A 14,402-nucleotide genomic window follows, 5' to 3' on the forward strand; every position below is an offset into this window, starting at 1 on the left:
ATGGAGTTATTTTTCATGTTCTTTTCAGGCTCTGCTCTTTCAGGAATTAGAGCTTTAAGGTTAACATGGAGGTTCAAAATGATTAGCTGAAATCGGGCACTAATTCATGAGGAATTTTATTCTGCAACACAAGAAGAATTTGGTTGTCTCAATCTATTAGAACAATTCAGAATCCACTAACCCTTCCAATTAATCAACAGGGCAAAGAGTGGGAATAATGCAGTCCAGCAATCTAACTTTTTACCATTCCTGGAATGGGTAATATACTTCTTGAGGAATGGTTTCATTCTCGGTTTTAAGACCATCTCATCAGTGTATAAACCAGTTAATGGTTCAATTACTTCTGGAGCCTGCATTAAGTTTCTCTAATTAGTCAATTTGTTTCAGGAATGTAAACTTTATTAATTGTGGACCAGTTGGCTCAAGAATAGCCATATAATTACATCAAAACTTACTAAATATGAGAGGGGATTTTTCTTTAGGATACAACCTTTTTTTATGTGAACAATTCCTATAAAACTGTAATCTAAAAGAGCAACAAATATTTAAATGTAAATGATAAAAGGAGAATTATTAGTTTGCAACAGCTGAACTTAGGATTAAAACAAAAAGAAAAACCAAGATTAAAAAGTTATTAAAAGGAAAATGTTTGCATTCAGAAAGTTCTAAATAAAAATGTGTTAGGTTTGTGTATTATTTAAAAAATATTTTCGTCTTCACGTTTGCTTAGGCAACTGCTAATCTTTCAGCTATCATCACTATTTCATTCAGATATCATGAATTTTGGAGTCAAAAAGTAATGAATGTGCATGTTTTAATTTCATTTCATGGATGCCAGATGCTCTGGTAGAAAATATTTTACAAGAAGTGAAGCAACGGGCCGTGCTCCATCAACCATTCAAACGAATCCCTTTGTGTCTCAGTTTCCCCGTGGGAAACAGGAAAAGTGGTGTTTTTCTCGCAGTGATACTGTGGGGACCTCAGTTGACTGAGCACTTTTCAGAAGTGTAGGGATCCTGTATCCACTGTTTCACTGCTAGGACCAAAGATTCTTTAATATGGCATCTGGGACAAAGAGGAGCTCACGTAAGTGAATTTTCCACGATAAGTGGTTTACTCCCACTTTCGTGCCTAAATTTGGTTTCCTTTAACTGTTCTTAATGAAAAAATCTTTTAAAAATATAATATGTGCTTTCCTATGACCTTAAGCAGTCATTCTTGTACTGTGCTATCAAATATAATGGAAGCACACATCTGCTTCTTTGAGTTTTCTATATTCTCCTTCTCTGCCAGGCAGTTGCACAGCCCGGTGCTTTCATTTTATCATTCCCTTCTCTCCATCTAGTTTGCCCCCGCTTGTGAGCCCTGGGCTGGGAAACCAGATAATCAAATTTGACAATAATTTCATATTAAATTAGAGCCAATAAGGCTCTTCTGGGTTTAAGGCTAATGGCATTGGATTCGTGATTGCTCTGTAGGTTGTCCGGTGACTTTTCACTCAATTCCAGGGTTAGGGCTCAGTTTTAAGGTTGCCAGATGCTTTTAATCTCTGTATGTATGCATGTGTCTCTCTGTCCGCATGCATGCGCACACACACACATATTTTTTAACGATTAGTGTACATATCCAATAAAAGATCTGTCTTTAAAGAAAGCAAGACAGCTGTAACATATTGTTAAGGGATGTTATCAATGATGTGGTTTCCTGTATAAATTTAGTCTTCAGAAACACTGCGTCCCATGTCATAAAATGTTAGCTATGAAAGAGTAAGTTCTTCTCTTTTTTGTATAATTTACATGAGGGTCCAAAATCCAGTATTAAATGTACATTTGGTATTTAACATTGACTCTCCTTAACAAAAGCCCCTGACCCAAATTTAGTATGTTTGCCAAATACATAATGTAAAACTTAAGAGTTTATCCAACTCCTCTTAAATCAGTGTTTGAGTTCTATGATTCTTTTCTAAGTAAAGTTATTTATAAACCTGTCTAATTTCCAATTGCAAACACTTTTCTTTTAAAGACCTTAAAAAATCTAATTAAAGCCAAGCATGACTGTGATTTGAAAATGATATCAAGAGCGAAAGAGGCTGTGCCCTCGCTTCCCTCGAGCACTATACCTGATGTCTCGCGTGTGAATTCCTTCGTCCTCGGCTAGAAGCGTTATCAGAAATACAGGATGAAAAAGACAGAGTAAACATAGCAGAGATCCAGATACAGACCACAGGGTCCTACAATTTATCCAATATAATGAATTCCTCAAGTCATGGGAAATCGAAACTCGTTGTGCTTCAGAGCTAGCTTAACGATGGACTTTAGACATATTTTGTGCCACCTCATTTGCATGAGTAGAAACAAAACATTTTATCAGGTAGCTCTTTTCCTTTTTGTACAGATTATGGCTTTTTTTTTTTTTTAAGAAAGAGGGCTTTCTCTTTTGCCAGTATAATAATACCCACATTTATTCCCTCTTCTGAAGGCACTCAAACCAAATATTCTTTCCTCTCTCTGACTTCAGGAAATATTATATTGATTTTCTGGGAAAGCAAAGAGCCCCAGGACAGACTTGGACATAATGACCTGCCTCCTTTTATGAGAGGCTGAGACCATTATAGTAAGAAGCGTGGAGATCAGCCACCCAGATGGCTGGTGCCAGTACCTTGATGAATGTTTCCAAATCCCCATTAAACAACTTAGCATTATACTGTGAGCGGGGTCTGGACTTCCTGTGTTTCTGGGGCTTAGGGGGAACATTTGGAGGCCTAAGAGAGGGAATATAATTACTGAGCATGGCAGAAATCAAACAATAAATGAAACACCCATAGGTCACATCAAAATTACAAAACACAGGAATTCTTGTGTTCCTTCCCCACCCCTACCCACAGAGGAAAACCGTCCTCCCCTTTCCCATTTATTTACTTTTACTTATATATCAAAACCCATACCAGCTATTCAATCAGACTATTCTTTTCTTGTATGTTGTAGTTGACATTTGTTTGCCAGTTTGTTTTAAAGCGGTCATCATCAACAAATGGAATTAACTACGAGCTATTCGGCCAAGAGTTACAAACCGAGGTTTGTGTTATTCGGCTTACAAGTCACACAGAAGACAACAGGTCATAAAAATTAGGACTCTGATAGATCCCAATAGAGAAATTCAATATAATATTTTTAGTTATGACATAATTCTTCAATGCAAATAACATGACATCTGTTTGATATCCCTCAGGTAATTAATGGGATTTTATTTTATGCAAAAGTAGCTACTAATGGGTCACAAGTGAAAAATAGAGTTTTGTTTCACTGCTATTTCTGGGGGGCAGTGGGTCCAGGCTCACATGAATTGTTATTTCTTTAAAACAGACTAGCTCATCACCTATTTGTAGAGCATTAAGATGCACCCATTTATTATTTTCTGGACTCTCTCCATCTCCAGTCTGCTTGCTTTGATGGATAAGTCAGTCTCTCTGGCATATGGACATCCAGGGTACCAAGTACCATATTTAGAAACCCTGCATCATCCTGCTCTGTAACTGGAGAGAGGGAACCTCTTCTGCCCTCTCCCTTTACGGCAAAGAGGGCCAGGATTACGTGACTCAACTTCAACAACTGTGCTGCAAGGAATACATGCAAGAAGAATCCCAAAACTTCTCTCTGGACATTCCAATCTAAACTCCTTCTTAAAAGGGAAGGCTGGTTTGAAGATGTACACCACACTTGGAAATTAGGTAAAGCCCTTTATTAAGCTGCAAACTCCCTAGGAAGAATTGCCTTTTCAGTCCATTAAAGTTCTGAAAGACCAGTTTAGAAACAAAAGCCCAAGAGTTTATGTAGAAGCCTGGCTAGCTTCCTAAGGTATTATCATAGCAGTCAAGAGAGGTAGGGGAACAAACTTGCTGATACCGCCGTCCATAGCCAAATTCTAAGGCTCTCCCAGCAGCTGGGCTCCTATGACTAATGGGGTATACAGCAAGCAACACCTGAAGCTCCATGGGGCTTGAGAGGTTAAAAGGAGCCCTTGCAAGTGTCTAGAAGCAAACATGGAAAATTTCACCAAGCAAGTCAATCTGCCACTGCTGAAGTTTCTGAAATCTTGTTTATACACTGAACAAGATTTATACACTGAATTCTACGCCATTCACCGAGGAAAGGATCTGGTAGGTATAAACAAACAAAACAACTGCCCACCAAGGAATTTAACCATATGTGCTTGATTTCATCCACTTTTTTCATTGTTTTAGAAGTATTTTAAAATATAGACTTTATTTTTACTCAGGTATGGTGAGGTAACAGATCAGAAGACAACTGTTATTGGGAAGACGGTTTGTTACTCACAGTTCCCAAGAGTTGGGGGCATGCTACTACATGGGGGGAGGGGGGCACACGCAGAAGCACCAAGGTCGCTCAGGAGGAAGGAAGAATGAGGGAAAATGTGAGCCTTTGTTGCGGTTCCCACTGGAAGGAACAGGCAAGGCAGGGTAAGCAGGTTTAGGATTGGCTAGTCCTTGAATAATTTTGGTGGGCCCTGGGGGCACGGGAGCTGTCCCTATTTGTCTGGTACCTGGCCTTTGGGTGACTGGGGAAGAGGAACAGGGGCCCTGAGGTGAAGACTTGATAAAGGAGGTGGCTGAGAGTCTGGGCTCTGGACTGGCTGCTTTGTACACAAAAGGCACACTTGTAAGCAAGCCCTTTACTATCTCTAGGAATTGACTGACTCTCAGAGGGGGAGTCCCTTCAAGGTCAGTAAGGCCTCAAGATATCAAAGCATCAAATATAGAAACTAGAAAATGTGGTTATTACAACAAGGTCCAAAGAACTTCACATTTAATGCTATCTGGAGCAGTTGATGAAGCTAAGGGAATAGGAACACAGGCTCATTTTGTTTGGTTACTGATTAGTGGGGACAAGCAAATGTTGTAGCTAGAGCCAAAGCCCCCAGTGGCACTGGATAATTATTCCTGCATCACTGAGAGATGCAGAGAAACTCCTGGCTGGGGCTAACGGAGAGATGTCTTTTGAGTCTTCTCCCAAAAGTCTGATAATTGCCTCTCTTGACACATCAAAAGTATGAGACAAATATGAAGATACTTAAGCTGTGAGAGGGATTTGAGGTTAAAATAAACTGCCTGAGTGCTTATCAAGGTACTTTCCATGGCAGAGTTGGCTCGGCAGGCAGACTGGTGCACTGATGGACCTGGCTCTACCACGTACACGTCAGGTGAACAGATTCTACGTTCATTCAACATTTGCATTGTATGACTCCTTCTGGTTATGTGCCTGCCACACAACTTCCAGATAATCTGGCTTTCTAGGCAGAATGCCCATGTGGATGAGAGGAAATACCAGTCAGGATGATGTGAATATCAAGTCTGTTGGGCAAGTACAGCTCTCATTGCAAATATATATTTGCACTCCTTCCTTTAAAAAAATCTTTTAAAAAAGTGCCTTATGTTAATTATAATTTAGAAACAGGTAAAATAGTTGATAATGCAAAGGGACACTATACGTGAAAAAAACCACATATTACTATGCAGGAGTAATATGCCTCTTTGTCACTGACACAGGGAAGAAAAACCTCAGTATTTTCATAAAGTTTAGACAAGTCAGTAGCTGTATCTTTCTAGTTGGTTCACCGAGAAGTAAGAGGGGTTTCCTTTTGAATAAACTGCCTAGCAGGAACATTGCAGAACCTTAAAATCAACTTGCCAACTACTGCAACAGACACACCAGTGTTCTAAATGTCTCCTACCTCAAAGAGAACTCAACTTTAAAAGTGTGAAGTCTTGCTATGTCAATTAGAATAATTTCTGGCTGTTGTACAAATGTTGACAGAGAAAAATAAAACTTGCCACAAACTTTCCCCAACCCAAATCAGAACCTGCTTCCAAAAAGGCTTTTCCTTCTCAGCAGTAGCATCAAAGTCCTTCTAAGAATTTTAAAAAAGGGGAGAAAAAGGAGGAAAAAAAGAAAGAAAGTGCAATATGATACTAGGCATTAAAAGTTAAAATTTTAAAGTAAACCAAACAGGGGCAGAGCTAAAATCCTAAGAGTATTCAACATAGCTCTAGTTTTTATACACCACACAGGAGCAAGAAGTAACTGACACAGTAGATATTTGCATAATATTGCTTGTTAATTAAATTATCAAATCAAAAATCCTATCAGGCTCTTTCTAGAAACTTAAAGTGTTTTGGATTAGATAAATCAAACCCATTCAATTTATGTCTTTTTTTTTTTTAACTGAGGCTGCTCATTAAAGAGCTTTACAATTCCACTGGGAAACCCTCAGCTCTTCCAGAGCAAATCTGGTTTTGTGAGAACCCCAAACACTTCACGTTACTGTTTTGTCAAGCCCAAACTATCTTCCATGTTCATTAACAAAATATCTTCATTCTTGCAGCATTTAAATGGTTGCTTGTTACAAGAGATAAGAGAGTGAGATGCAATGAGTTATGATAAAATATTTTCCTACCTTGTAGTCATATATTCAGCTCTATGACCTGCAGAAAAAAAAAAAATTAAAATAAGTCACCTGAGTGGCATCCGTGCAATGCACTGGGCAATCTTTTGTATCATCTGTCCCTTGATTTATGATGCTGAGTTTATAATAACTTACACATTTTATGGTGAGGAGCATGAAGACAGTATATAAAGATAGACAAAATATTCAAAGTAAATATTTCATAAAATATATACATAAAATTTAATAAATTCTATAGATTAGAGAAACATATTTCACTTGGCAATATGAGGCAGGGAGTTTTAATTAATTAATTTTTTTATTTTTTGCAGTATGCGGGCCTCTCACTGTTGCGGCCTCTCCCGTTGCGGAGCACAAGCTCCGGACGCACAGGCTCAGCGGCCATGGCTCACGGGCCCAGCCGCTCCGCGGCATGTGGGATCTTCCCGGACCGGGGCACGAACCCGTGTCCCCTGCATCGGCAGGCGGACTCTCAACCACTGCGCCACCAGGGAAGCCCGGGGAGTTTTATTTTTTATTAAATCAAGAAATAGCTGCGTAATCTTTTTGTTTTTAGTTTTTTGGCCGTGCCATGTGGTATGTGGGATCTTAGTTCCATGACCAGGGATTGAACCTGAGCTCCCTGCAGTGGAAGCTCGGGGTCTTAACCACTGGACCACCAGGGAAGCTCCTGCTTGATCTTAACTGTAAGTTCAAAGATGAAATACAAATAAAACACATCCAAGATTTGAATGTTAGTTATTCCCCGCCTTGACTGATACTTGTGAGAGAGAAGCAGGGGGTCACGTAGGGTTAGGAGAACTCAATTTCCTTTTCCTTTAGATTAAACTGGTATTTATTCTATAACATGAAATCAGGGAGAGAAGTTGCATTTTATAGTCGGAAATGACATTTGCAGACATTAAAGTACAAGGACATTAAACTATGCTACATTCCACCAACTTGTAAGCTAACAGCCTTTCACAGAATTCTCTGTCACTTAAAACATGAGTTCTTATACATTTGGGCTTCTTGATTTGTTTTAAACAACAGCTCTGTATTTTTGTGGTGCTCCTACAAACTGAGGTAATTTCAAGTTTGAATACGTCTATGGGTTGCTGTCTGTTCTCTCTTATATTTAGGGTGGAGCAGTGGGAAGGGGTGTGGGTGAGTTAATCCATTCAACTGGTTTATTTGCAAAATGATGATACGGTCCTGAAACAGCCTGAAAATACAGCTGGCAGAGAAGGGTCATGTCGCAGCACAAACAGGTGAGACCAGCCCATAGTATCACGATGCGGTGATTCAGGCTTGTAGGGCAAGGCCAATATAACAATCCGTAGAGAGAGCTGTCTGGTTGGGAACGGTGAATGAACACTGCCAGGCTGCAACGAGTCTTTTACTCTATCATTTGCTTTTGAATAACAAGTGACATAAGGTATTTGGCTAATACCTATTTACTAAACAAGGGGCACCAGTTCATATCAGAGAATACCTTTCTCAAACAGATCCAGGCTACTGTTAAGTCTTGGTAGAATCTGTCCTTGGCCATGACTTGGGGTTGGGGTCGGGGGAAAGGAGAAAAATCTGATTTTTCCTCCACTACCCAGTTCTACCTATCATTTAACTGGAAGTCCCTTCCTTCTGCTGGCCTTCTGCTATTTTGGGGAACAAGAAAAAAGAGACGGTGGACACAGAACTCCAGAAGAATTTATAGCTATTTCTAAGTGGGAGAGGTCTATCAGAAAGCGGAGAGAGCAGACGGTGAGCTGAGTGTGATGTCTTACAGGATAGCCTTCAGCAGGAAGCTGGCTATACAGGGTTAAAGCACAAGGAGAAGACAGTGCTGGAGATAAAGAGTTACCACCCTTTAGGTTGTGCTGGGGCCATGGGAGCTAGCTGATATCACCCAGTGGGTCAGTAGAATGAACAAAGGATGGAAGGCAGAGAAAAAAGCTGACTTGTGCTGTATTATATTCTGCCAGGCTGCATACTTTATTACAACATAAAAGTATGACATAAACTATATGTATCAATAACAACAATAAAAACAGCAATGTCTAACATTTACTAGACACTGTTTTAAGCACTTTCTCTATAGTAACTCACAATTTTCACAACTTTATGAAGTAGGTACTATTACTATTTTTATTTTACAGAAGAGACTGAGCATAGAGAAGGCAAGTGACTTGCCCAAGGTCACATGGTCAGTATGTGGTGGGTCTGGCACTAAGGCTCAGGTTTGTTTTAATTCTAGATCTGAGCTCCCAAGCAATACTGGGTGGGCCAAAAAGTTCGTTCTGTTTTAAGTGAAAATAAAAGACATTTTTCATTTTGCCAAGAATTTTATCGCACAATGTATTCACTGACCGAATGAACTTTTTGGCCAATCCAATATATTGTAAAATGTTAAGTCTTTCGTTTTCCCCAGCAAATACTCTGAAAGATGCTAGGAGACAGGTAGAGACTATGGCTTACATATCTGTCCACCTCATATGGCTAAAGCCAAATACAAAATACTGAAGATTTAATAAATTAAGTAAATTATTAAACAAGTCTAATATCTATCAAATTAAAGAGAATCACAGAGGTTAATAACTATCAAGTGATTCAATGATAAAGATGTTAATGATAATTCCTTAGAAATGAAATGCTTTATAATGTTTAAGTTTTGCTATTTTGTTAAAATATCCCAACTGAATATTCACTAGAGTTAGAAAATGATTATAAAAAATGGCTTAAAATCATTTTGCTCCATCCATCCATGGTTAGTAGTATTTGATAAAAAATTAAAAACCTATAAAAGATACATTTTGATCAATGAGTCAAGAGCAAGCTTTGCAAGAACTATCATTCATAGCATAACTGCCACCACCGCATCCATCGTTTTTTTCTGCTAATAGTACTGAGTGTGTCTTAACTGGTGAATGAGGTTTTATTTTCAATAGTATCATCATTAATAGATCAATAACACGCAAGCTTAGAAGAATCTGCTTCCCAGAGAAATGTGAACGCTTCCAGTGGTCTGAGGATTAAATTTCAATCACTTTCTTTGGAAGGCTACTTAATTATTAAGAACAACAGAGAACTCCTCCTCCCACCCCAATGCAAGCCATTTGGAAGAAAAGAACGACCCATGACCCAGAATTATCTTGTTCTTGGTACAAGCACCTACTTTGACTACTTTTAAAATTTTACTTGAGAATGAGGAAGAGAATTAGTTTTCATGCCCCAATGTGTTTTATGTCCACAGAGTAAAAGGAAAAACCGAAATATTAATTTGGTTGCAATCTGAGTCCCCAAACTAGATACAATATTTAAAATGTGCACAGCTCAGACTGAATGGAGGCACCCTAGATTTTGTCCCTAACGAATGATTGATACGGACTCCTGGTGTTACTTTCCAGCCCTTTTTCTTCCTTAAAAATACCAACTACCTGCAGTGCTTTTCTAAAAAACGTAATTATTCACAATCAGCTTCTCTTTTGAAAGTATATTTGTACTCTTACTCAAAGACAGACAAAGGATTAAGTGAGGATCATCTATTCCATTCCTTTGTCAGAAACCTTGTGCCTGGGTCTAGAAACAATATAACATGGAACTCAACTTCCAGTATTAGATTTTCTATGTTCAGCAAAAATTACACTGATATTTACATCCCCTTAACTCCAAATGCTGCACTCAAAGAAGCCAATGTGAACACTAAGGCTCATTACTAAAAGAGAAAAGAAAAAAAATTTCAGTGCCTCAGTTTTATAGACATATAGCTCATTTACCGTGTTTGACTGAACATCTCCAATTTAAAAACAAAGACATCACAAAATGATATAATGGTGCTGCTGAAGGATGATGAAGATGATGAGGACGATTTTGGTCTTAACAACTCATGATGCATTTCCTTCTATTTCGGTTGTTTTCAAAGATGTGGAATTCTGAATTTTGACAGTGCCACTTTAAGAGCCCAATCTAGTCGCTTTGCAGTGCTGTAAATCAAAGGACTTACTGGGCCACTGGTAGCCTGCCAAAAGTGAGCAAGACAGGCCAAACACATGTCCGCAGTTACAGTTTCAGCTGTGTACGATCAACTGCTAAATCCCTGAGTTAGGCTCTATTTCTTTTACTATGAAGGCAATTTTTGTAGCCATGAGCCTAGTATAACTCGGAGATGTGATTTCTACATAAAAAGTCAGGACTGTCCCCAAACACATTGTTTAATACTGTGCTACTAACCTTAGTTGGCCAAACCCAGAGTCGGATCCCTTCTTAAGGGTTCACCATTGGATAATCTCACTGTGGTACAGGCGCCATGAACTTGCCTGGTCTCCTTTGGTGTAAGCCTATCAATGTGAACAGGGCTTGCACGGAAAGCCAAAGGACTCACAATGGCGGAGCTAAAAGGTGGGGCACGGCCCCCATGCTCTGCTTGTCTCTGGGCAAAGCCGCCAGCAACAAGCCCATGCGGCAAACTGTGTACTGCCAAGCCTGCACGGGGGGCAGGGCGGGGGAGCAGAGAGGTCTGCAGCCAGTGGGTCTGCCGGCACTGGGTGAGAACCATCCAGCTTCCTGCGCGGAATAAACCCAGTCCAGCGAACGCCTGGTACACGTGAACAAGCTTGTGTCGCTAGGACACCGGAAACCATTGAAAGTAATTAAAAGATGAAGACATCCTGGCATGGAGCTCACGAGGTACGATACAGCTTTACACAGTTCAGCAGCTGAAGACGGAATCTGGCGTACGGATTCAGTGAACTGGCTGAAATAGAGCCCTAGCCAAAATGGCATGTAAAATAATACCAACCGGTGGGGCTTTCTCTCCAGGAGACATAAGGGAATCTACATAGAATGAGTACCACAAAAGTTTCAGAATGTGATCCCAAGAGTATTAACACGTGTCTACATGCAGCGCCAAGAAGGAATTCACCCACTACTAAATTCCCTCCAACTCACAATTTCTTAAATGGTGTCTCCAGTCCTGTAGGGAAGGACTTTGTGCCTATTAAGTATTCATCTGCACTGAAGATTATTTATGCTTTGGGACTGGCAACAGACCTTGGGGCATCACTGCAATATCAGACATTTGTGAAAAGTGGAAAAAAGAAAAAAAGACTTTACATGATATCATGAGGAGAACAAAGAAAAAAAGAGGATGTAATTGCTGAGGTAAGTCAACTATTCAAAGAGAAAAAAAGGGCTTTATTTTTTAAGGTTCAAACTTCTGTTACAGAAGAATTGAAAGATTAGTACAGGGAACATTCCTACGTCCTTCACTTAGATTTCCCAACTGTTAACATTTTGCCATAATGGCTTTATTTCCTTCTCTCTCCCTCTCTTATATATATCTTTTCTCCTGAATCATTTGAAAGTAAGCTGCAGACATTATGACACTCAGCAAGCATTCCTTAAGAATAAGAATGTTCTCCTTCATAACCATAATACCATTATCATATCTAGGAAAGTTAAAAATTCATTAAATAACAGCATATAATATGCAGTCTATATTTAAATTTCCCCAGTTGTCCCTAAAACGCCTTTTATAACTTTTGCTTTTTTTTTTTTTGGTACGTGGGCCTCTCACTGTTGTGGCCTCTCCTGTTGCAGAGCACAGGCTCCGGACGCGCAGGCTCAGCGGCCATGGCTCGCGGACCTAGCCACTCCGTGGCATGTGGGATCTTCCCAGACTGGGGCACGAACCTGCATCCCCTGCATTGGCAGGCGGACTCTCAACCACTGCGCCACCAGGGAAGCCCAACTTTGCTTTTTGATTCACAGTCTAATGAAGGTTCACATATTGTATTTGGTTATTTTATTTTTAAAGACAATTCTTAGCACTTTAAATGTTATTTGTTTTTTTTCTAAGTGAAATTGGCCTTTTATCTTAGAGTCTGTCATCCTAACTGCAATACATGGAGTTTCAGGTTATGATGGTCTTTCTCCATGTGGACATTCCCAGAGGGTAATGGTCGCTTAGAGGAAACCAGGAGATAAGGTGATGGAAACCCTGCTTTATGGCTAAGGAAGGTTCTAAAATGGTAGGAGGCCAGAGTTTAGGTCAAGGGAGCAAACTCTTTTAGGCTCAAGTTATTTACACAACTCAGTCCCCTGATTTCCCTCTCCCATCCGTATTCTCTTTCATTTTTTATAACTTCCAGCAAGATCTAGTGTGAATAAAAGATAATTAAATGTATTACAGATTATGAGGTACTTATGACAGGAACTTCATTTGTGTTTTTTTTTCCCTTTTAAATTTCATGAAGACGAAAAGGGAAGCAATAACATCTACACTGTACCCTTTGCTTTAATCCTTTTTTTTCTCCTCAGTTTTCCCATCTGTAAAAATGGGGAAATTAATAGTGCCCAGTTATATATATACAGCTCAGAACAATGCCTGGCACAGAGAGAGCCTTGTGTTAGTGGTAGCTACTGTTGTTTTTGGCACCATTAGATACAGCAATATGCTTAATAGAATTCGTTTGCTTCTCAAGTAAAACCAACGGCCTACTGAAAGAAAAGAAAATCACCCAAACTGGTTTAACTGGTTTCTAGAGTCCAAACAGGCATTAGATGGGACAACAAATACTAGTCCATTTAAACAAAAGGGGTGGGGCTGGAAGGGTGGGGAATTCCAAGAAGGAAAGGAAGAAGTGACTGGGGGGCGCGGGGTCAGCAGGTGGGAACAGGTGCGGCTCCTTCTGACTTCTCTCTTCCTAGGAGCACTGTGCTCTGAAGACCCTTCCTCTGGAGCTCTGTGTTGGCTAGATTTCCCTGTTCTGCTTAGCATCAAGCTCATAAAGAAAACAGTTCCAGGGAGAACTTGATTCTTACATAGATAAAGCCACATCTCAACATACAGTGTTCTCTGCTTCTTCCAGCACAAATTCACAGTTCACACTCTTCATGGAATACATACATGACACAACATATAATCCAGGTCATCTCCCCAACTATGTCAGATAACTGACCTTCTCCAAGGGTCCTCTGCAACAAGTCATGCTTGGCTTGAAGTTTTGTGATGAGATTACTACCCTCCAAATATTCTCTGAGTTTCTGCAAAAGCAAAGATGTTTTTAACTTTAAAAAAAATTATTCAGTGTCCAGGAACTTCCCATAGGATATCTAAAATCCAGCCACTTTTGTCTTTTAGATCATAGAACCTTGCTAAGCAAAGTGTTATGGGCTCTCAGGTGCCTCCCTCCCCAGACCTACTGGAATCAGAACCTGCATTGTAACAAGCTCTCCTGGTGTCATGTATGTTCATTAAATAATCTAAAAGTTCTGTTTCAGAGCAGTCCTCTTTAAATTTGTCTGCATATCAGTACTATCTCTGAAACCCTATCCCAGACCTACTGAATTGGAAACTCTGATCTTAGTAAAGAACCCCAGGTGATTCTGATGCAACTCCAGAAACAGTACTTGGGGGCCCCAGATCTGAGCCCCAAGAGTGGCTGGGGAAGCAGCAGGCATACCATGAAGTAGAACTGCTCGGTCTCCTGCTGGTTGGCTCTTCTCTTGGCGATACTGGGCTTACTCAGGTAGGTTTCAGAGACAGTAGACTTCACAGACTCTGTGGAACGACTGTGCTGGAAGCATTCAGAAACATCGTAGTCCTCGATGGTGACCATATCTTGTATCGTCTGCAAGGTGGCCTCAGTCGTTTTCTTAACCTGGGAATAGGAGCACATTTCTCAGGTTAGTACCCTATTTCGTGAATCCCACAAACAGTGAGAAACTGCTCTGTCAGGTACAGATGGGGGCACAGGCCCTGCCCCCACCAAAGTTCAGAGTCTATTAGGGGAGAGAGACAGGTAAACAATACCCCATGTCACCAACATAAGGAGAGGCTTTCTTCAAAATTATCCTGAGGAGGATATCACTTTATAATTGAGTTCCTGTAAATCACATGTATCACTGAGTACTCTCTCAATTACATTTTCTGTTTCTTTTTT

The 14,402-nt window shown here is 40.0% G+C and overlaps 1 protein-coding gene across 6 annotated transcripts in view; it reads right to left on the reverse strand.

Moving 5' to 3' along the window:
• SRGAP1 (SLIT-ROBO Rho GTPase activating protein 1) overlaps positions 1-14,402 on the reverse strand; it is a 274,730-nt gene that overhangs the window by 48,955 nt on the left and 211,373 nt on the right. For 4 of the 6 annotated variants that reach the window (XM_032644931.1, XM_032644933.1, XM_032644935.1 and 1 more), the window contains 4 exons: positions 13,923-14,120; positions 13,419-13,503; positions 6,472-6,499; positions 2,659-2,761 (listed from right to left, as the gene is read on the reverse strand). In XM_032644931.1, the coding sequence (XP_032500822.1) occupies positions 2,659-2,761; positions 6,472-6,499; positions 13,419-13,503; positions 13,923-14,120 (414 nt within the window). Of the gene's footprint in view, positions 1-2,119; positions 2,154-2,658; positions 2,762-6,471; positions 6,500-13,418; positions 13,504-13,922; positions 14,121-14,402 lie in introns of all 6 variants that reach the window. The other 2 variants (XM_032644932.1, XM_032644930.1) reach the window with 1 other exon arrangement.

The sequence above is a fragment of the Phocoena sinus genome, chromosome 10 (genome assembly GCF_008692025.1).
Source record: "Phocoena sinus isolate mPhoSin1 chromosome 10, mPhoSin1.pri, whole genome shotgun sequence".
Classification (NCBI taxonomy): domain Eukaryota; kingdom Metazoa; phylum Chordata; class Mammalia; order Artiodactyla; family Phocoenidae; genus Phocoena; species Phocoena sinus.